Raw genomic sequence first — 23,425 nt, forward strand, 5'->3', positions numbered from 1 at the left:
AATCGCCGATCTTCGACGTCGCTTCTCGCCGTGACGCTGAAATCAAAGTCAAGTGGATTCACGACGTCAATTTTGCTCGGGCGCGCATGCACAGAAGAATCAAGTTTTCGCTTCGCCGAGGAGCGACGCCGACAATCGGCTTGTTTGCTTCTAGGAAACCAAGGCTTTAGTAGTAATGGCGTGGTGCGGTAAGCATCATCATGTGTTGTGGACGAGCGTATTCGAAATGGTGGTTTTTGGATTAATACTCAGCAAGAATTTGGCATTCGGTTCCAACGTGACCGACATGATCCTCTTCGGTTAGAAAAACTATTCAAGTTTTTAAGATCAATATCCAGGACTTTTCTTACATTCCTTTAAGAAAATTGTATTTAAGAATTGGCCAGCTGCATGTTTAAATGATAAACACTTCGGAGATTCCTATATGGACGCTCTCGCGAGAGCCACATTTTCTGGCTTGTAACGGCCTGAGATCGGCCAGGTCTTTTTTTTTAACTTCCTTTTACAAAAAAGGAAGTATCGTATTCGCAAAAAAACTTTCACTCAAAAATCGGCCTTAATTTACATTTTGCTCCCCCCCCCCCTGAATGAATGTTGAGTTTTTTTTTTTTTTTTTTTTCGACCCGACTATGCGATATATTCTTAGGAACGTACAGACCCGAAATATCCATTTTGACGATCCCCGAGTTAATTACAACGAGTTTACCTGTGACGTCCGTATGTACGTATGTATGTGCGCATGTGTGTATGTACGTATGTGCGTATGTATATCGCATAACTCAAAAACGTTATGTTCTAGAAAGTTGAAATTTGGTACGTAGACACTTAGTGGGGTCTAGTTGTGCACCTTTCTTTTTGGTTGCATTCGGATGTTCTTAAGGGGGTCTTTTACACCTTTATTGGTGGAAATCCTTGTTAATTTCAATGCTAACTGAAGTGGTGTTATAATTTGTTGAACACTTGGCGATATGTCGCCAAGCTTTTGGCCGCCGTGTTTTGTCGCCAACTTGGTGAAAAATTTGGCAATTTTTTTTTTTTTTTAATTTTTAAATCTGGTTCTAATTTGGCTAATGTTGGTGGTATTTAAAGAGTTAACTGAATCACATTAACATTGCCAATAACGAAGAAATAAATCTGTGTAAAACTTTTTTTTTTTTTTTTTTTGCTTCGGTTGTCAAGAAAGTAGGGATGGGAAACATTTACTGTTTCCTTCCTTATTCGAAGGCGCTATTATCATTACATTGGCGTAAAAGAAAGTCATGTGATGTGATCTGCTCGTTTTTTTTTTTTTTTTTTTTTTTTTCCCGGTGCAATAGTACCTGCGGTTCTAAAGTTTGATACCCAAACATCATTTTTTTTTCTTATATGTAACAGGATCATGTCTCCCGAAATCGGAACCGAATGTTAAAGTCTTGCTAAGAAGTAATCAAAAAACATCCCTGATCTTCCCCAACACATGACGATACTTACAGCACCTTGTGTTTGAAAATTTGAATCAATTTAAAAATTGTTTTTTGGTGTATAAAAATTGTATGAGTGCATAAATGTACGAGAAAACTATCGTCAATTTTTTCTATAAATATATTTTCAGAACCGATATAATGCAGTTTTCAAAAAAGAGCATCCCTGTTACCTCTATACAGATAATTCTTCTTATTTTAAGTACCAGTGGAAGACCAGTGTTCAGTGGTTTCGCAGATCCTATTGAATCACATAACATGGACTCTATGATAACCCAAGTGAGAACGCCCAGAATCAGCGACAATACATCCCTTGTAGCCACCTCCAAGAAGGAAGATCGCCAAGCTTTTTATCCAACTCATTACAATCCAGCTAGTCATTTTTCTAGTCTGGCCAATATGGCCAACCTCGGAGGGTTTGGCTCTTTGGCTTCCATGGGTGGCTTAAGGACAGTCATGATGGGCGGCATGTTGTACGGATTGTCCCTGATACCTGCTGTTGTGCTAGCACTTGGCGGCAACGGCCTCCCCATGAGTGGGGTCCTCTCCTCTTTAGGATTGAGCAAAAGAGCTTTACCAGAGACTAGTTCAGCCAAGATGCCTCTGCTTTCTGAATCCCAGACCAGAAGACTCCTCCAGATGTTGCAATCGGCTTTCAGGCAATGGAACATTGCAGACGTAAACTGCAAAGAGTTATTTGTATGCCAGATGTACAGACAAGTTTCCAGTAACGGGGTGACACCGGACTTGGATTTATTCAAAGAAGCTTTGCTTCACATCTTAGAGTAAGTGATCTAATTTGCTTTTCAATGCGATGCATATTTTAAAGCTAAGAATATATTTTTTACATTTTTAAATCATGATTTAAATGTTTTACTAGTTGTAAGTATATAGACTGAAGGTTTTATGTTACAAATAACTTTAGTATTTTACCTCAAATCTATTAAATGCTTATAAATACTTTGATGAGACATTATGATATTTACCGTGTTCTAGTAATGTATTTTAGTTCATATTTCCATAGAACTAAAAAATCCATTAGATACTTGCACTTGGTACACTTCCTTTTGCTCAGATATCGTTAGCAGATTCTAATGCAGAAATGCCTTCCTGTAAAACTACGAAGTCTTCTGAACGCTTATGGTATGACTACAATTGTTACAGCCATTCTCTTCCGCATACAACACTAAAGTGCGTTCAGGGAAAAGTGATAGAGGAAGTACAACTAAAGAGGGTTGTTGTACAAGATTTGGCACTTCCATGTATTACTCGTTGGACTAGCGCTACTATCTATGAACATTTCGCTTATCTGATTGCGGAGCTGTTTTCCTCATCCCAGCGCCTAGCAGACTGTATTGCTAAGTGTCACATGTCGCTTTTTTTACTTCTACTATCAGATCTTGCTGCATTCGTTATATAGTGCAGCTCTGGGTAGATGAGCTGTGACTTTGACTGTTTTAGGGGAGTTAAGTGAAAAATAGACGTATTATTGGCTTGAATTTTAGTTGGAATATTTTTGAAAAACTACTAAGAAAGTTTCTCTACTCAACTTAGCGCCAATTACCCGTCCCTATTTTCCGAAACAGAGGTAAACATTGTCAGAGTCGGAGCTCAACTTCTCAGAGCCTCACAATAAGACTGCTCCAATTAAGTGTGTATCATTAAACATCTATTATTCGTATTTCTATTATTTTAGGATATCTGAAGATTTACTCTATTTTTTTAGTAGCAGATCATTTCTCAGAGATCTAGGAAGTTCATCAAATGTTTATTATGTCATTTTAGAGTAAGAACAAAGATAATTATAGAAAGTTTGAAAATTTACTGTATTTTTTTACTATTAGGGTTGCCACGGAGAATTAGGAAGCTCATGCAATATTTTGTATACATTTTTTTATAATATACATATACGTCTCATTAAAGTTAAATGATTAAAAACATGAAATTATTGCATTTTGGATTGAAAATTGAATGATCGAGTTACAATTGCTGTAGTTGAACAAATATTGCAAATTTAAGTTACTGTTTGCTATCGATCCTTTCTCCTATTTTGCAATGAGATAATGATTTGAAGTAAAACAAAGAAAGTTCTTTGTAGTAAGATTTAATCTTACCAAAATATTTATGCAAAAATATAAAATATATGAATTTATAAGTTCTTTGTCTGTTTTTTTTTTTAAAGTACTGAATCTAAAGCTGTAGAAGATTTAAGTAAAAGACTTAGGGTCTGGTGGGGGAAAGTGGTCAATGGGGTAAAGTGGTCATACGTCAAATAAATGGCTATAACTTGGAAATAAATGTTCGAATGAATGTGAAAATTTTATTTTAGAGTAGGGCAGTTAGAAACTACATTTTGAATACAAAATTTTACAACTGGCCAAATTTTACTAGGTAAAAAAAATATTTTGCGTGAATATGAAAAATTTTAAAATCTAAACACCTCTTTTAACTTCCTTGGGAAATTTTGTTTGTTAGAATTAGGAGCAGATTGACTGCACAGGAAGCTTCCTACATGTCTCAAGAACTCTTACTCATTAGCAGTTAGCTGAATCTATTTTAGATAATTTTTTAGAACAATTTAAGTAAGATGGGGTAAAGTGGTCATAATATTAGGCTTAACGAATATTGTTCTTCTAATGTCACTTAATCTTTAAGTATAAGACAGACACAAATTAAATATTAATTTTACTTAATATGTATTGTTTTTACAGTAAACGGGGTTAAATATACGAGTATATGCGTATATATACGCCTATATACTCGTGTTCACATAAATGCGTGAAAAAATACGTATATGGGTATCTACAAGTATTTTTTATCCATAAAGCTACACATTCTACTACACACGCATATGCTCGTTTATACTCGTATATATAAGAACACTTATATACTCAGGTAGACACGTATATACGCGTACGTATTCGAGTAGACACTCACATACAAGCATAAGAAATACAAGCATGCATGGTGAGTTTAAACTCTTGAGCAAATTATTAAAAGTTGTTAGAGGGGAGGATAGGAAGCAAGAATTATAAGGAACATATGGTCACAAACACAATGCTGACACGCTACATGCACGCAAAGTCAGAAACTGATGGATGCAAAAAAAGTCACAAATTTATTACGCAAAGAATTTTACACAACATTTTAGGTCTTAGGAAAGTTTTCGGGCCGTGGTATCCCGATCAGTAGAGTGTCGGATTCGGGGCCGGAGGGTTCTGGGTTCGAACCTCGATGGTTGAAGACCCACCGTCGTCATTAAAGGGGACTGGACGACGTTAAATATGCTCGTGGTCTCAATGTCCTCCAAATGAAACGATACCTCTGGGGGGTGCTAGCACCAGGTAGCTACTAGCTCCTGGACTAGTTCTAAATTCTCATTAACTGTTCGATCCGGTGATGGTGCTGCCATCTATCGGTGGCACTTAGTATGCAGTCCTCGACATAAATACAGTTGTAGTCAGTTGCGACTCTGAATAGGAATAGGAATAGGAAAGTTTTAATGCGATTGAAGAAATTTGCGGCCTGCAGTAGTAATACATGCGTCGTATTCACAGATCACTCTTCGTTGCAGTAACGAGACTTTTGAAAAACTTTCATCAGCCGCTGCGCCTTTGTTGTGATGCGTGAGATATTACAGGCCGTGACTTCTAACAACTGCTCTAAATATTTCTTAAAAACTAAAATGTAAGGTGAAATAATCTTTGTTCAACAAATTTGTGCCCTGCTTTGCATCCATCAGTTTCTGACTTTGTGTGCATGTAGCGCGTCAGTGATTATAACTTCCTTATGATTCTTTGCTTCTTATCCTCCCCTCTCACACCCCTTTGATTTTTGCTCAAGAGCTTAGAATCACTCTGTAGGCCGAAATCTATATAAGCGTATATTCTCGTGTATACATACATGTATTGGTGTATACACGTAAATGTACGTATATATGTTTATACAGGTATATAATCGTGTTTACACATATACATGCGTATATACTCGTGCTTCCATATTATATATACGTGAGTAGACACGTACCAAAGACTCACTGGATGTATCCACGAATTAACTCGTGTATAGCCGTATATGTATGTATGTACACTTATATATGCGTACATACGTTTACTATACACTTATATACTCAAGTATGCACGTATTTACTCGAGATACAAGTGTATACGCGCATATGATATTCGTTTATACGCGTATATACTCGTATATACACGTGACACGTGTATACACATGACACGTATATACCTATGACACGTATGTACTCATGTAGACACATATACACTCCTGTAGGTAATCACGAATAGATGCTTATATACTCGTATATATGTTATATACTTGAGTATACTTGAGTAGGTATGTGCATGCATGTATCTGATGTATACATGTATCTACTCATATAGGAACGTGTTTATTCGTGTATAACACACGACACGTATATATTCGTGTATACACGCCTGTACTCGTAAATATACTAGTAACTATAAATATAGCCGAAATATACAAGTATTACAGTTATTTATAATGGTTTTGCATCTATTTTTAACTATGACCACTTTACCCCATGCTATGACCACTTTCCCCCACCCCATGGGGTAAAGTGGTCATAAAAACATAGGGAAAAGAAAACGCTATAAAACTACTAAAATCAATATTTTTCTTCTTAAAATTCAATGTACCGTGTTCTTTAATAATGCAATGTAAAATAACAACAAAAAAAGTTGAAGTGTTTAAAGAATTTGTTGTATTTATTATCCACCTAAGTTGAAAACCTACGATTTTATGACCACTTTACCCCACCAGACCCTAAATAGTATTTAAACAAATATAATGTTGCTCACGAAGTAATTCTAAGTTTTTAAAATATTGAGCTGTTTTATCTTGTTCTAGTTTTCTGTACGAAAGCTTTCGTTTCAAAAAGTTTAAAAACAATTGTATTTACAAATAAAAGTTGTTAATTATACAGTATTTTAATGGATTGCAATATGTACAGAAGTAAAGAACATGTGGTGAAATATAAGAAACGTTATGTGATATGGATGTATAATTTTGGCTTCCACAGTACACACATGCCTTAAAGACCCGTTTATAGAGTGGGCAACCATTCACAGCATAACAACACATTCACACAGAGAAAGGACAAGAACAGGAGAGAGAAAGTACATCCATGCCCGAGCCGGGATTCGAACCCAGGACCTCCTCAACGTTGTCAGATTTCTCTAACTACTAGACAAGGCGGGTGGCTCCAACAATGGCAAATATCTGTTTTGTCTGTTTGATTTTTAAACATAATTTGCAATTTCAGGAGAGGTGGACAGCGAAGAGCAGGCCGAGCCGCAGAGCACCTTCTTGCCGAATATGAGCACTACTTCGCCGCTGCACGAATGGGCATGGAACAAGATGAATGCGAGACCTTCTACCCTAAATGCAATCTGAGTCTCTATCCTAAGGACGATGGATTCAAGAAAGAAAAAGAGACAAAACCTTCAAAAAAGTCCACTACCAAGGATCAAGGAAAAGACACCAACACGAAAGAAACGTCACTCAAGAATGGATCGAATTGAACTAATTTTTGTTGTCAAATAAAGAGGGTTCCTTATTTTTTTTTTCTGGAACAGGTACCTGAGTAGATACTTACGTCGTGTTTTTATGTTTTGACCAATAGGAAGAGCAGAAATTTATTCATAGTATGCCACAATTTACTGACAAGTCCACTAAATTTTGATGCATGGTCCTAGATTCAGTGAGTAGTTACAGATGTGAGCTATTGTGGATGCTGGCATGATAAAAATTTTGAAAGTTATTTAGTCAAAAGAGTTAAAATCTGACGTTACTACCTACAACCTCGTACATTGACGATCTGGTGAAGGAAACCAGAAAGAGATCACTAGTCTTCAGGTAATTTTTGACTTCAGGGGTTGATTTAAGTACTAAAGGCATTCGGCTGTTTTCTCGGAAAGCAACTTTTCAATGTTTCTTTTTTGAAAATATTTTTTATTGAATTTAAAAAGTAACCAAATGTTTGACCTTTTCTCTTAATGTGTAAAATCTGCATCGTTACTGGGCAGAAAATTTCACGCGGGATCTTTCCTTTGTCCGTGTGCGTCATTCATTGAATTATTTATTTTCATTATTCTTTGACATTACTAACTGTAATCTTCTAGTCTATTACCATTTTGTAATGACCTACTCTGTGTACAATGATTTAGTCTTTATGAATGTCAATAAACTTTGAATCATATTTTGAGACTCTCAATTTAATTTAAATTTTTACTGTTTTGCTATAAACTAAAAATGAATTAGCTTCAGCATCAAATATTTTTTTTTATATAGTTCTATACTACATTCGGCATCGTGAAATGTGTCTAGGACACATATCTTATAAAAAACAGAACTTGAAGATTAAAGCTTAGAAATCCGTTTTGAACATTATTGATTCTGCAATATATGCAAAGAAGCATTTAAGGTATGTACGATATAATTTTAATCGTGTGTTGCATAGGTTTAAGTTGCCTAATAGTTAGTTATTCATGATAACTTTGAGTCATTCCGATTAACTTTGCACTGGTTAAAACTTTCTGATACATTTGACTTAAAAAAGAAACACTACATGACCCAGTGCGATACTCACCCAGTGATGTTATGAAATAAGTTTTCGTCTATTTATTTTTACATAAAGAGTGACAATGGTTTTTTGTAGTAAAAGGAAATTACCAAAGTTTTGTTGCACAAAATTACAGATCACTTCAGAGACGTGTTTCTGGGTTTCAAGAAACCCCTTTTTCAATGCGAAATTGCCCACTATTTTGCATTAAAAAAAGGTTCCTTGAAACCCCAAAACACGTGTCTGCATTAGTATATAATTCTGTGCTTCACAACGCTGGTTATTTTCTTTTACTTCCTTGCGCAAAGGTGTTTATTGATTTCTTATAGTACAGTAGTTTGCATTGTCAGCTAAATCTTTCAACAATTCTGAAGTTACTATTTGGGAGCTATTTTTGAACTAGCTGGCTAAAAATGCTCTTTCAACATAGCAATATTTATGAAGCAATATTAATGATAAAATTCTTGGGACATTGTGAATTACAAAAGAGAGTTGTTATACATTTAGAAATCTTATTTTGTTGCACTAAAGTTGCACTACGTTTATTAAAATTATTTATTTTGCCTTCTGTTTTTGATGTAGTTTAAACTACCTTCATTGACGGGATAACATTAAATTGGGCTAATAAATCAGTATAAATGGATTTAATCATTATTTCTTATCATCGGGTTTTTATTTCTCTCAAGCTTCATCTTTGACCGATAATTATTTTTCCTCTTATAGGGGTGTATATCTTCGCTCAGAGCAAGAGTAAGACATCTAATTCCGGGAATAAGAGAAAGATGTTCTAATGTTGCTCTGAGGCGATGATATATTCTTTATTATTGGATGCATTCTAAAGTGTATTATTTGGACATGTGTGGGTAATATGCAAATGTAGAATCATGAGAAAGTTGTTCAACTGATTGCAAAAGGCTGAAACTCAGACTTCGAAATTCAAGCTGATTTGCAAGCGTAACTTGCAAAAAGAAAGAAAAAAGTGATTATTTTAAACACTTTTGCACTTCTTTCTTCAAAATAAATACCCTGCGTAATTATTTCAAAAGTTAAACAAAAATACTTGTAACTGATGACATAATCATTTTTTTTTCTCTTTCTCAGTTCCTTTGTACTTAAAATAGTACATGATTTCCAAAGTGCTTTTATACTGAGTCGTTTAATTTAAAAAGTAAAGACGCAAAAATTGATAACATAGAGTATTTTTATTAGTTTCAAGTTGAGATTGTCTTCCGAAACAAATTCTGCAGAAAAGGACTACTCACACACATTCACATACATGCGTTCATTAAAACAATACAGTTAAATTTAATCTCCGTGAATTACGTTCAAAATAACTGTCTGTAGGAATAGCACCAATAAGCTCAACTTTACGCTTTTTTCAATGCACCACAACGTGATATACTTCAGACAAGAGGATAACTCGCTTGAGTAGCAATACCACACTGATTATTCTTGTTTCTGGACATCTGGATGTAACCTTGATTTCCCCAGGTTGTTCCCCAACTGCTCAAAGGAAAAAATACGTTAGTACACAAGTAATCAGAAAACATATTTGCTTTTAAATTTTATTGAAGCATTAATTCTTATGTTCTTTTCCAACTTTGAACTAGAAAACTTTTGTAACTAGAAAATTAATAACAAATAAATGCCTTTGTGCTTTAAAATTAAATGAATGATGTACCAACGATTTAATGCACAAAAATTGCAAATTACTGTAGACACGTGTTTCGGTGCAACTAGGAACTCCTTTTTCAGTGCAAAGAAGTGTGAGCTTTTGAATGAAGAGTCATCCGAGGAAAGCCAAATTCCTCGGACGACTCTTCATCCCTTTGCATTGAAACAGGTGTTCCTTGTAACACTGAAACACGTGTCAGCAGTAATTTGCAATTTTGTACTTCAGAACGTTGGTGCATCATTCATTTAACTAGAAAATTATTAGAGAATTAATTGGTTGTGCTTGCGCTCCGATAAAAGTATCTATTGAAATAGAAAATGTGTGCCAACTTTTAGCACAATTTTTTGAAAATATCATTTACTACTACAGTTTCCCAAAAGAAGTCCATTCTTCATTCTGATGAGCAAAAACACGTTGAATTTTAATAATACAGAAAGGAAAGTATTTTACTCTTGCGTAGTAGCTGCCTGTTTCTATTATGTTTTTACAACTTAGACTCTAACTGTCAAGAATACAAATTTCCATAATTCCAATTTTTTTAAGTCTTTTACAACATGAATCATTTGTTTTTTTGTTTTTTTTTTTTTTTGACAGCTTTTTTTATTTCATTTTTATGTGTTTCTATATCAGTGTCAGAAATAACAGTAGTAGTAGTAACAAAGATAAATAAAACATAAATCGAAGATACAGAAATTCACTCTCAAAATCCTGGTTTCTTAAATGATTAAAAGATACAAAACGTGCCATTTTTTAATCTCTTCGTTATAAATGAAACCAACTTCTAGTGTGCAAAAACTATGTTGAATGGTTTCCCAAAGCAAATACCTTATCCCGAGAACAAATAAACAAAGTAAATTTTAAGCTAAAATAATTTCTGCCTTACTTGGGGAATCTACGCAATACTACAATGAGTAATAATGTAATCACACCGAGCAACACTTTTCTGCTGAAATCTAATTTCGCAACTTACTACTACTTACAACTAGCTTAATGTGCATACAACAACACTAAAACAGCCGTTTTAAGACTATCATAGTTCAACTACAGTGAAGCACCGTTTATACGTTTTTAAAGGGACTATATGAAAAAAGCGTACAAACGAAAAAACGCATAATAGGTATAGGTTAATGCGTATCAGACTTTGCAAGACCAATTTTAAAAACGTATAATTGATAAAAACGTATAAAAGAGAAACGTATAAACGGTGCTTCACTGTAATGTGTCTGCACCTCTTCCGTTCCAATTCTCTCTTTTTTTTTTCTTCTGGAAGTGTGAACATTTTTAGCGCGTTTTATTTATTTTTAACACATCACAGCTTTACTTAAGTCAGTTTTGGATCAAGAAAATGTTTCGTCACAGTCTCGGGTGTGAACAAACTCTTTCAGGTTTCATAATAATCAATTTCACTCGTACCTGTTCTTCACCAGCCAGTAATCGACGCCATTTTCTGTTCCATAACCAACAGCAAGAACACCGTGGTCTAAAAATTGGCTGCTGCATTGTGGCTCATTATAAATGCCTCCTCTAAAAAAATTAATACAGTAAAAACATTACTAATTCTGCTCTTATACAGGACTGTATGAACTGATTCATAAAGAACAAACGTAAAAACCGGAAGATATCAATGCATAAAGTACTGTGGGGCTGTCTACAAATGATGTCAAACTCTGATGGGGAAGGGGGAGTTCGTGAAATTGTGACAGTTTGTGACAAGGGGAAGGACGGGGGTAACAAGAAGTGTGACATCACATATTTTTAATAACAATATGCTTATGAAAAACACCGTGGCATGTGACAAGGGAGAGAGGGAGATGTAAGACGAAGTGTGACGCTTTGTCACACAAGGGGGTAAAGGGTCAAATCTTTTGAAACAAAATGTGACATCCGTTGTTGATAACCCTTTTCAGCAGGAACACTCTTGCCTCGTGTCTGCTAACAGGAAAATAATTTTGCTCACTGGTAAAGTTGGAAGCTTTCTTGACTTGCATCGATGGCAACGGAGATTGGTCCAACAGTAGCAACAGCTTTCTGCAGAGCAGCTTCATCTCCGGATGGAATGTCAACGTATCCTGTGACACCAGCACCCCTGCTAGAAGCTTTGTAGTGACAGGTTCCATCCTGAAAATATCCCAAATATTTGTAAAAGTTTGCCATATTTTGCTAGAAATTGTTTAATTAATTCGTGCAAAGAAAAGGAAAATAATTTTCCAGGAATGGTTATACTATGTTTTTCGTATTTTTGAGATTTTGTAATTTTAAAAAATATTGATATAAGTACAGTAAAATATCATCACAGTGAATAGCAATGCTGCAAAATACAGAGTCTTTTTTTTAGAGGTATAGAACTTTAAGTTGAAACACTGATATCTGAGCCATTTTGATAGCTGTCACTTGTTTTGTGTTTAGTTTGGTTTGCCATTTCATCATGAGTAGACTAACACCTGAACAACGCCTACAAATTGTGAAGATTTTTTACGAAAAACATGGTTCAGTTCGAGAAACTCATCGCGCTCTTCGTCCATTTTATGGTGAACGAATAATTTCGCGTAATGGACCAGTCAATTGACCGGCAAGATTACGCGATTCAACACTGTTGAAGTCTCTGTTATACGCTGATAAGTCACAGATAATTGACACCTTGGAAGAGAATTTTTTCCACGTTATCACTGACATCGGCTTCCATTGCTGCAAAAAAGTGATAGAAAAGTGGACTTTCTCCGAGCTAGCCGAGGTGGCCATATGCCGGAAACCATATTTAAATAAAAAAGGCCAAGAATTATTTTTCGAATAAAGCCAAATTCATGGCAATTAACACCATTTAACTGTATTTTATTTGAACCTAAAGTTCTATACCTCCAAAATAAACACCCTTTATCCGCTACGATGAAATAAATGTTTATTTCCATTTTAATTGCCATTTCATTTCTTGAATTCCAATGTACAAAAAGTTCCGTTATAACGAACAAAATTTGTGGTCCCCTGAAATACGTTGCAACGGAATTTTATTGCTGCTGTACTTTTCTTTTCAACAGTTTTCCTTATACAATGTGTGTTTTGATCCTCGTAACAGCAACAAGAGTGTAACATCACAAAATAAAATTATAGCACTTTTTAGCCTACTTTCCCAGTAAAAGTCAGAAAAAGAAGAAAAAAGCATGAAAAAAGGCTTAATGCATCTTAAAAATATCGTGAAAAACAAAAAAAAGTCAAAAATAAATAAAATAATTAAATAAATATTGAAAAATTAAAAATTGGAAAGTAGGGTATTGAGATGGGGAAAAATGTCTGTCGGTCTGTCTGTCTGTCTGTCGGTCTGTCTGTCTGTCGGTCTGTCTGTCTGTCGGTCTGTCTGTCGGTCTGTCTGTCTGTCCCCCCCTAATAACTTTTGAATGAATAGTCCGATTCGAACAAACTTTTTTTTGTTCGAAAGATCTCGGCGAGGACACCTCATTCCCATATTTCACTTTTTGATTTGAACTATTTTTTGTTCAATTTTGAACAGTTCAAAAAAAACTTAACATTAGCGCCTACGGGGAAATTCAAAGCAATTCCGAACTGTGAGGCGAATTTGCTTCAAACAAACTTTGTAGGAAAAAGCTTTTGATAAAAAACTTGTATATAAGATATCTTTTTGATTTGAACAATTTTCCGTTCAATTTTTAACAGTTCAAATCCCTTAATATTAGCGCCTACGGGGAAACTGAAAGTCAATGCAGATTCCGTACTTGAAGGCGGATTTACTTCAAACAAACTTTGTTGGAAATAGCTCTTGACGACCTACTCCCGACTCCGACTCCGAGAATTTAGGGGGACCTGACACCGACTCTGACTCCTGTTCCCGACAATTAATCGGACTCCGACTCCCCGACTTCGACTCTGACTTCGTAGCTTTGGCAAACATTTATACACGGAGGACAAATGACTGACTCCGATTCTTGGATATTCGACTCCGACTCTTTTATCCCAAAATGAGATTGACTCCGACTCCGATTCCGCTGCTGTGGTTTTAACTGTGAAATAATTATTGTTGATATGATTTGTTTTTATTTTCACGCTAAAGTTTTAATTTAGGTATTTAGTTTTCGGTGAATAAACTCGAAAAATATGCGCAGACGATTTTTTTTTTTTTTTTTTGACAATGAAAATTATTTCTTTAAGTTGACATTTTATTGTTTTTTTTTATTTTGGTAAGTGCATTAATTCGTTTAAAAAATTATTTTCGTCAACAGGGGAAAAAGAAACGATTTTTTTTATAAGATGTATTTATTTTAATGAACTTATTATTATTTTTTCGTTTTGAAAGCTGTTAAAAAAAATTTTTAATGGAAAGAAGTGTATTAGCTGCTTTGTTTAAAAGGTGCTGCTATTTTATTTGTTCGTTTTTTTGAAGAAAAGTAAGGAATATTTTATTCCTAGAAATCAGCTTAAAATATTAAAAAAAATATGTTTGAAAAAATTTGCGATTTTAGCTATTTTTGAGAATATTGATCAGGTACTAGAAAGTAGTATGGGTATACGGGAAAGTAGGCTCGTCTAGTTCTAGACGGAACTTCTTGTTATATAAGCTGTTCTTGAAAATTCATCAGCTTAAAAACTTAAGTTCATTTGATTTCATTTATTTATCGAATATTTGTGACTTTTGATATTTCAAGATTTTGTGCCATATTGTGCATCATTGCAATCGAAGTATATTTATGTAGAGAGAAAATTTTCTTTTTTCCAAATTTTCAATATTCGTAAAATGAACAATTATGCCATTTTAGTAAAGTCAATGATTTATTTATGGATAATTGATCGGAATCATCACATTTCAAAATATCGTTATTTTATTTTTAATAGTACCGCAAAGAAAGTTTTCGTGACTTGCATGATCTAAAATCAAAAAGTCTTACATTTGACTTACGATCACTTTTTTGTCATCGAAAACATTTTCCTAGAATGCGAATACATTCAAATAAAATTTTCAGTGACATTAAAAAATATATGTTTGATTAAAAACCACATACTGTGATGTCCGAAAATACAACATGAAGTTAAAAAATATTTTGCAAGACTGAAAGTATTTTCTGATCATCAAAACTTCAGATACCTAAACAATACTGCCAGATATTCAAAAACATATCGTCTGAAATCTGAAAATATTCTCAACATAAAAAACACAACTTCAGACGTCTGAAAAGCTAAAAAATTAGCTCTTGAAATCGTTAGAAACATTAAAACGATAATCGGGAAATGTTGACAGCAGAAACTTTTAATTTCTACATTTATTTATTTTCTTTTTTATTTATTGATTTTCCGGGTCTTAAAAGGAAGAAATCAATAATACACTCACTTCAGCAGTATATGGATAGGATTGTTCAGTATCGATGCCGCCATTTTGTTTTATATATGCAAAAGCTTGATCCATAAGTCCACCTTCACATCCCATATTACCTGAAACAAGGTTTTTCGAATAATGGTATTAATACATATATCTTTATTATTCTGAAGAATTTATTGCTATTAGAAAAGATTATTATTTAAAGGATTGAATGTAAATGAAAACATATAAATATGCGTGATAAAAACAGAGAGTATCATCTGAACAATTAAGAATATATTATTTAGCAAGTTACCGCCCTACAGCCAGGGCTAAGGCAGAAATACATGAAATACACCACCAGCTCAGTCAATTCCAGCCGAGGACTGCAGTTTCGTACTTCTTAGCACTCATCAGCCCGGCATAGGAAGTGAATGAGCTGGAGGTGGAAAACCTCTTACGGAAGCCAAGAGTAGGGCGGTAACTTGCTGAATATGCCTGCCTTGTTTTCAATCTACGAGTTGAACCGAACCATTGTGTCGGTCACTCGTCTGGTCTGTGCTAATTCTGTGTTAGCTACCAGTTTGTTGTGCACTCTTGACTTCCGTAAGAGGTTTTCCACCTCCAGCTCATTCACTTCCTATGCCGGGCTGATGAGTGCTAAGAAGCACGAAACTGCAGTACTCGGCTGGAATTGACTGAGCTGGTGGTGTATTTCATGAATTAAGAATATTGTTTATATTTATTTTACATGTAAGTCTTTAAATGAGCAATGAGATAAACACAGAGAGTTTTACCTTCAGGACCAGAGCAGTCAACCAGATTTTGCTCACTCAGAGAGACGAGATTTCCAGTTGCTTTCTTGTGCTGGCCTTCTAAAGAACCAGTAGTGGAAAACGCCCAGCAAGACCCGCATTGTGCCTAGAAACACAGACATTAGGCACATAAATACTCGGCTTAATTTTGAAACATTAAAAAACCTGATAGCCTTTAAGATTAATGATACTTGTTTTGCTAAACTTGGCCTCTTTTCATGGGCCCTTCACATTTTTACGAGAAAGGCTCACATTTGTTACAAGGCCTTCTCGCCAGATCATGCCTCGGGCTTCTCCTATTTTTTTTTTTAATCAAGGGTCCCTTTTCAGTCCGGACCCTGTAGCTGCGGTACTTGTAGTCCCTTCAGGTGGGGGATACGCATGTTGTTGACTGTAGTGCAGTAAATGAAGCAAAAAATCAGTTTGGGATCACAGCTGGAAACGACAGAAACTTCATGGTACATATCCTTCACCTCGAAAAGTTCCTCTCAACTTATCATTTTTCTTTCTTAAAAAAAGAAGTGGTGTAGTCATTATCTATCAGCATTTTAAAGTTTTCTTAAACATGGAGACATATCAGGGGTGTCCACAGTCCACAAGGGGAGGAGGGCCTCATGATGCAGACTCCACTATTGTTTTGGCTGGGTGGATAAATTTAGAGGGTTTTTGATTTTGGGAGATATCGTTTTTAGTAAATGATTCGTTGCATTTGGGGGGGGGGGTCCCCACCATCCTTGGGAGGATAGACACTCTTGCATTTTCTGAGTTAAAAAAAAATATTAATTCATTGTGCCCTTTTCAGAACTGACTTCTCTCGCACTGAGTAAGCTTTACTGCAACTACATGTGTCTGTTACCAATAAGGATTTTTCACAACTTTTCATTTATTTATTTCTTTCACTGTCTGCTTGATTTTCATATTAACTAAAATCTTTACCTGATTTTTGACACCAGTAACGAGTCCTTGTTTCCTCCAGTCGACTGTAGCTGGCAAATCAATGTTGAACGGTTCAATGAAAGTGCTGTTGGATCTATTGAGCACCTTGCCACTTGATCGGTAACCATTGAAAGCTTTAACGAATTCCGCATGAGTCTGAAAAGAAATTAAGATTTGGTTTGAAATTCTTTCTGAAGTAAACCGGAAAACAAATGTTTCGATAACAAAAGTAAAGAGCCGAAACATATCTGTATGAAATCCGGAAAACGAATATAAAGATCGAGAAAATATTAAGGAATATTTATTTCTGGAAATATTGTCGTTTGAAAAATATGTACACTAGTTTGCGTCTCTGTCACTCAATTAAAAAAAAGCTTTAGAAAACGCGGGAGTTTCTTTTTGATCCAAATTAGGTTTTTTTTTTTTTTTTTTTTTTTTTTTTTTAAATAACAACGTGTTTAACTATTTTTATTGTTGATTGATTGATGGATTACTTGGCAGTTTTAAACACCACTGAGATCATTTCTGGTACTTACCACTTGAGAAATGAAGTTATTTAGCCCTCACACTATATATTTCCTAGCTAAACACTGAAAAAATTTATACTGTGTATCTTAGGTAAAAAAGGAGTATCTTTAGAAATTAGTTACTGGACATGAGAGTCTTTATAAATACTTGTTTCGCAACTGTTTACTAATTATAATACTTTAAACCATTGATGTTAGAATCATTTATCCTTGATTCATTACATACAATACACATTTATAATTTTATTGTAAGTACAATAAATTGTATTTAAATGAAAAAGAAATTTTTCAAGAAAACAATTGGGATACCTTCTTGTTTAGAACGGCAGTGTGGTTTGAAACAATTGTAACCTATGGGCTAGCAATGGGGACATTTCGGACTGAGATATTTCATAAGCTTGTAGATATTTCATGCTTAAAAACTATTTTTGGACTATCGAATGCATAAAATGGATTGAATGTAAAAAATTAATACCTTTTCATTCTCTTAGTCAAACCACTATCTCACTTCTCCTGACAGAATTAACTATTCAAAAAACCAAAACCGATTCACTTACAAGGTCAGCATATTCATTTATTCCTTTTCTGTAAGTGTGGAGACCAAGATCGTATTCCAAATTGTGTTTGATGACTTCCGCGACGTGACTTTCCCATACCATTCGGCGTGCAGTTTCATCTCTTCCGTTGTATTCCTTGTGGAAAACTCGCTGAAAAGAAAGCATAAATCATAAAATTCATGGTTTTACGCTTGATTGAAGCAATTTTTGTACGCAAAACTTAAATAAGAACGCTGCTTCTCCAAGTAGTCATGAGGTACAACTTTAAAATGACGTTTCAAGAGCAAGAAGAAGTAGTAATGAAATTACTTCATGTAGATAACTAACGATTGGGAAGTGTTATATCAACTAAAAAAAAGTACTATTTTAAGATTACGTTCCTTAATGAATGGACATTTTTTTTTTTTTTTCAATATACAGGGCGTTCCGTTATAACCTGCAAGACTTTTATTTTCGCAACCGTTAGTCCTAGATGTATACTTCCGATTGCAAAAATGTTCAAAATCAGATGCAGAGTTAAGATATTGAAAGTTTGAAGCAACACTAAAAATTAGTCAAAAAATACAAAATTTAACTTTCTATACGGGTCCTAGGTCCCCTAACTAATATTTAGAGAAATAATCTCCATTGAAAACTAGTACTGACACAAAAAACTTGACATTTGTGCGACCAAAACTCAAGGAGATATTCCAGTTCAAAGTTTTAAAGGACCATACAGAAGATGAGATTGGAACTTGTCGCCCTTTCAGAAGAATGATGGGTCGTCAAAGCAAGAAAAACAAGGTATTTATGTTTTTCATTGCTATTCAAAAGTAACTGCAAATGTTATACCGTAATACACAAAAATACACGACGAAACCTCGATCAATTTAAAAAACCACACTCTATGCTAACATACAATTTTAAACACTTGTTAACCGCTATATTTCCCCCAAAACGTCGAGTGAAAATTGATGTAAGTCACAAAACGCTGCGTTTCATATTTCGGTGAATATTGATCGTACTAATTTCAATCTTTTTGTGTTGGGATTATTTTTCAATGGAGATGATTTTCCTAAATATACGTTAGGGGATCTGGGGTCCATATAAAAAGTTAAATTTTGTATTTTTTGACTTATTTTTATTTTTACTTCAAACTTTCAATATTGTAACTCCACATCTAATTTTGAAGATATTTGCAAATGGAAGTATACATCTAAGACTAACGGTTGCGAAAATAAAGGTCTTGCAAGTTAAAGCGGAACACCCTGTATGAAGTTTTACTTACACGTGCTCATTAGAAAGTTCATTGTTCATTCATCGTACAGCTAACATTTAAGTCCGCATTTGTTCAGTCGTTTAACTGATTTTCAAATGATGAACTAGTGATAAAGGAAGAAATTTTAATTTTTTTTTTTTGATATTTCAACATTAGTTATGAGATGAGTAATAATAGTGGAATTTCAGATCGTATGTTGCAACATGATCATTGGAAACAAAATGTGAGCTCAAACAGTATTTTATTAAAATCTGAAAAGCAAGAATAACTTTTTAAATTTTTTCATTCTGAGAACAAACATTTAAATGCTAATATATTATTATTATTATTATTATTTTGCTGTATTGACATGCAATAAATTTTTATGTTACTTTCAATAAAAACGAAATTGGTTTACTTCTAAAATAAGTTAGCTTCTGCAATCTCACTAATTTTTGTGTACATTGAAAAAGGGAAAATCTTGAAGTTGTTAAAATAAGATTTGCTAATTTATCTAAATTTAAAGCGCTTAAATGTTTTTTTTATATTTTTTTACTGCAACCAATAGTGTTTGCAAAAATGTCTGCTTTATAAGACATACTTAAATTTAACTGTGGGATTCACACGGAAATAGAAGATTTATTTGAAGAAAAAATACATACATCAAGTATCCTTTCGCATTAAATTTAATTTAATTTATCACACATTATGATTTATTTCAATGTTAAAAAATCGCCCGTCAAGGTATGACGGGTGAAAATTGCTTCTACATTTGAGCGAAGCAAATGCCTGTTAGGTGATATTTTGATCGTTGAAATTTTAATCCAACTCCAGTGGATGAAACCTAACTCCAGTTGATAGCATTCATTGTTGACCACTTTTTCGTTTCTTCATTCTCCTAAAATTAGTCTTATCAGTAAAATAGTTCAGTTACTGGATCCAGTTCAGCCTTGTCAAAATAAAACATTTCCCTGCATGCCAAACATTACTAACAATTTTTTTTATCAAATTATTATGCTACTGCGCGAGTTTCATTGTTGGTGACGTCAGGAGCGTTATTCGATTAGTGTCCAGCATAAATAATTTTGCTGTCTGATTGTTTAAGAGTATTTTTTGTAATTACTCAATTAGCTAGTAATACATTATAATTATTACGCACAAAATTATATGATCCTCTTTTGTTTTAAGATCGCTTTGTTTCTTACAAACATGCCTACTTCTATGTAATACATTTCGCTCCATCAGCACAATTTAAAACTTAAGTTCCAAGAATTTTGCCATATTTGACGAGATTGCGAGTATTGAGGAATCTCTGCCCCCATCACTTAATTTTAAAAAAAAATCTTTCAAGATATATTACCTTGAAGTTTTCCCAATGTTCATGAAAGAAAGGATCAAATGGAGCTGAGGCTGCATTAATTCCAAGAACTGTCACAGCAAAAACCGCAAGAAGTTGCATTGTTTTAGCCATCTAGAATTGAAATAAATATATTGCGCACAATTGATAACTTATCGAAAAATTCGCAGATGTAACTTATTCTAACGATTTATTTACCAAAATTCATGTAACATTTTATTTATTTACTTTTTCTTTAAATGGCAACTAATAAAAGATCTTAGAATCATTTTTTTAGAGGGGGGGGGGTAGGGAGACAAAAAATGTCCCATTTTCTTTCTCCACACCCCTTTCTTTCTCATTAACAAATCACTAACATTACGTTTAATAAGTAAAAACAATAAAATATTTTCTCACGACTTAATTTACTGAAAGTTTACTGCTAGACCTTTGAACATTTATCTAGTACAAACTAACCAGCATCTGAGACAAAACCTTTTGTCTAGAGTCTTTTTAAAAACAAGCTGACTTATTTTGCATTGTAAAAGGGGTTTCTTGTCACCCCGAAGCACGTGTATGCAGTAAGCTGCAGTTTTAGTGCAATTATTCTTTGTTATTTCTTATTTTCACTTTTCATGCACCAAGGTAATTATTTAACTATATAAAAGACGTATCAATAAAATTCTTAGTGACTGTCTCATCTTAGAACTGATAAGTAAATGAAAATGTCAAAATGATTTTTAGATACATTTCAAACAATAAATAAAACATGTTTTGAATAAGTTTTAATTATTACGTGCATAGCCACAGATACAACTGTGTCAATTAATGCAAACATAGCAATAGTTGAATGTTTTAACATAATAGCAAATGCATTTCCTCCATTATCTTTCAAACAATTGAATTTTAAAGAGTTAGCGAATGAAAAAAGCAAGCAATGGGAAATTTTGATTGATAAAAGCATACATTTAGAATCAATCAAAAATGATGAAAGCGGATGACATTTTAGACAATATATTTTGCATTAAGTCTGACCAACTTACAGTTTTCCCTCAAAATTAAATTGTTTGAAAATATTATAAGAAGCTGCGTAACTCATTAATTTATACGTAAAAAAAACTCAACTCGTGTTGACTCGACGCTTACCGTGCCCACTTCAGTTTTCAAGACCAAGGGCAAATCAGATGTTCCAGTCGTGTGGTGGTCAACAGAACGCGGAACCCCCAGGGTTTTAATCTTAAGCACAGATGGTACTCAAGTACTCCACAAATCTACATACATGTGCTTAAACTAAGTTTATAAAATCTTCAGAAAACGCAAATGTCTGTAAAAGAAAACTTTTACGTTGTAGCTATGAGAAAAAAATACTCACCTTTTCAGCTATCCCAGAAAGTTCAACGATGAGAGAAGGAGTTAAAATAATTTACTGGAAAAAGTGGAGGCTTATATATGGAATTTCTATGTAAACAATGATTGCTATTTTAACTCATGATGTTGATTGATAAGTTAGGTGTGATACCGAAACAAACTGTTATCAGTCGATGAAATGGCAGATTAATGTTTTTATTACATCAGAGTTTGATAATAATCACGCTTTTGCAGTGCTAAATCGGTGATTAGAAGGAACTACCAAAGCTGTATCACGAGATTTCGCAAATAATCGTTTCATTTCCTAATTTTTATTTCGATTTTATATTACCCATTTGTAAAATATGTCTGAATAAAATATTTTGTGTGACATCAATTTGTAATTAAGTGAAGCACCGTTTATACGTTTCTCTTTTATACGTTTTAATCAGTTATACGCTTTTTAAATTGGTCTCTACACAGTCTGATACGCATTAACGTAAACTTGTTATATGTTTTTTTTTTTTTTTTTTTGTTTTCATTTATACGTGTTTTATATTCAGTCCCTTCAAAAAACGTATAAAGACAGTTTCACTGTAACTGTAAATCTAACGTAAAATACAAAAATTGTTTTTTTAACTCTAAAGACTATTTCTATAAGCTTGGAATGCGCAAAAAGTATGAAATAAACTAAGTAATATGGTTTCTTAATCGCAACGCCTTTTTTTTTTTAAATAGAAGTTGATCTTAATATATGTATCTTCATGTTGACTCTAAAGCACCCAATATATAAAATTAATATTAAAATTTCAGCGAAGAAATAGGCGGTGTATACAGCTCTGTACGAATAGCTTTTATTATACTGCCTCTCTCTCTCTCTCTCTCTCTCTCTCTCTATATATATATATATATATATATATATATATATATATATATATATATATATATATATATATATATATATATATATATATATATATATATATATATATATATATATATATATATATATATATATATATATATCAAACATTTAAAATTACATTTATTAACATTGAGAAGAATAATCAATAGATGTGAATGCCTAAAAATTTTCCCTAAGATTTTTTAATGTTTTTTTTTCTTTTAGAATATGTAAATAAATAGACTAAATTTTAAAAAAAGTTTTAAAATTTTCTTTTTCAACCTTCATTACTTTAGTGCTATCTTTTTTTTTTTTTTTAATTCGTGGGAGTGGATTTGTTTTTTAAAGCAATCTTTAGAAAATCCAAATTGCTAATTTTTTTCTCATCGATTTTTAGAACTAGTATTGATTGAGATAAATAAATACCTTCATTCTGAAAAGTAAAGTAAGAAATAACTATGTCAAAAAAAAAAAAAAAAAACACAAACTGCAGACACGTGTTTCGGAGTTTCAAGGAACGCCTTTTTCAATGCAAAAATTAATGAGCTTATGGATGAAAAGACATCCGACGGACCTTTGTCGGATGTCTTTTCATCCATACGCAAAAAAGCGTTCTTTATAACGCCGAAACACGTGTCTGCAGTAACCTGCAATTTGTGCTCTTTTGACGTTGTTTTTTCTTACTTTAGTATTGATTAGTTTGTTTAAATACTATTTATTTCTGTGTTATT

The 23,425-nt window shown here is 33.5% G+C and overlaps 2 protein-coding genes across 2 annotated transcripts; one reads left to right on the forward strand and one right to left on the reverse strand.

Moving 5' to 3' along the window:
* Positions 1 to 1,601: 1,601 nt before the first annotated feature.
* Positions 1,602 to 7,021, forward strand: LOC129234359 (uncharacterized). Its single transcript, XM_054868353.1, has 2 exons — positions 1,602 to 2,245; positions 6,763 to 7,021. Exons 1-2 carry the CDS (start codon positions 1,602 to 1,604, stop codon positions 7,019 to 7,021), a joined length of 903 nt encoding a protein of 300 aa, XP_054724328.1.
* Positions 7,022 to 9,254: 2,233 nt separating this feature from the next.
* Positions 9,255 to 21,909, reverse strand: LOC129229398 (procathepsin L-like). Its single transcript, XM_054863700.1, has 9 exons — positions 21,816 to 21,909; positions 20,468 to 20,578; positions 17,871 to 18,020; positions 16,787 to 16,942; positions 15,833 to 15,956; positions 15,069 to 15,169; positions 11,694 to 11,854; positions 11,150 to 11,260; positions 9,255 to 9,564 (listed from the first exon to the last, which is right to left on the reverse strand). Exons 2-9 carry the CDS (start codon positions 20,576 to 20,578, stop codon positions 9,465 to 9,467), a joined length of 1,014 nt encoding a protein of 337 aa, XP_054719675.1. The 5' UTR covers positions 21,816 to 21,909; the 3' UTR covers positions 9,255 to 9,464.
* Between the last annotated feature and the right edge of the window lie 1,516 nt (positions 21,910 to 23,425).

Source organism: Uloborus diversus, chromosome 1 (genome assembly GCF_026930045.1).
Source record: "Uloborus diversus isolate 005 chromosome 1, Udiv.v.3.1, whole genome shotgun sequence".
NCBI classification, from domain to species: domain Eukaryota; kingdom Metazoa; phylum Arthropoda; class Arachnida; order Araneae; family Uloboridae; genus Uloborus; species Uloborus diversus.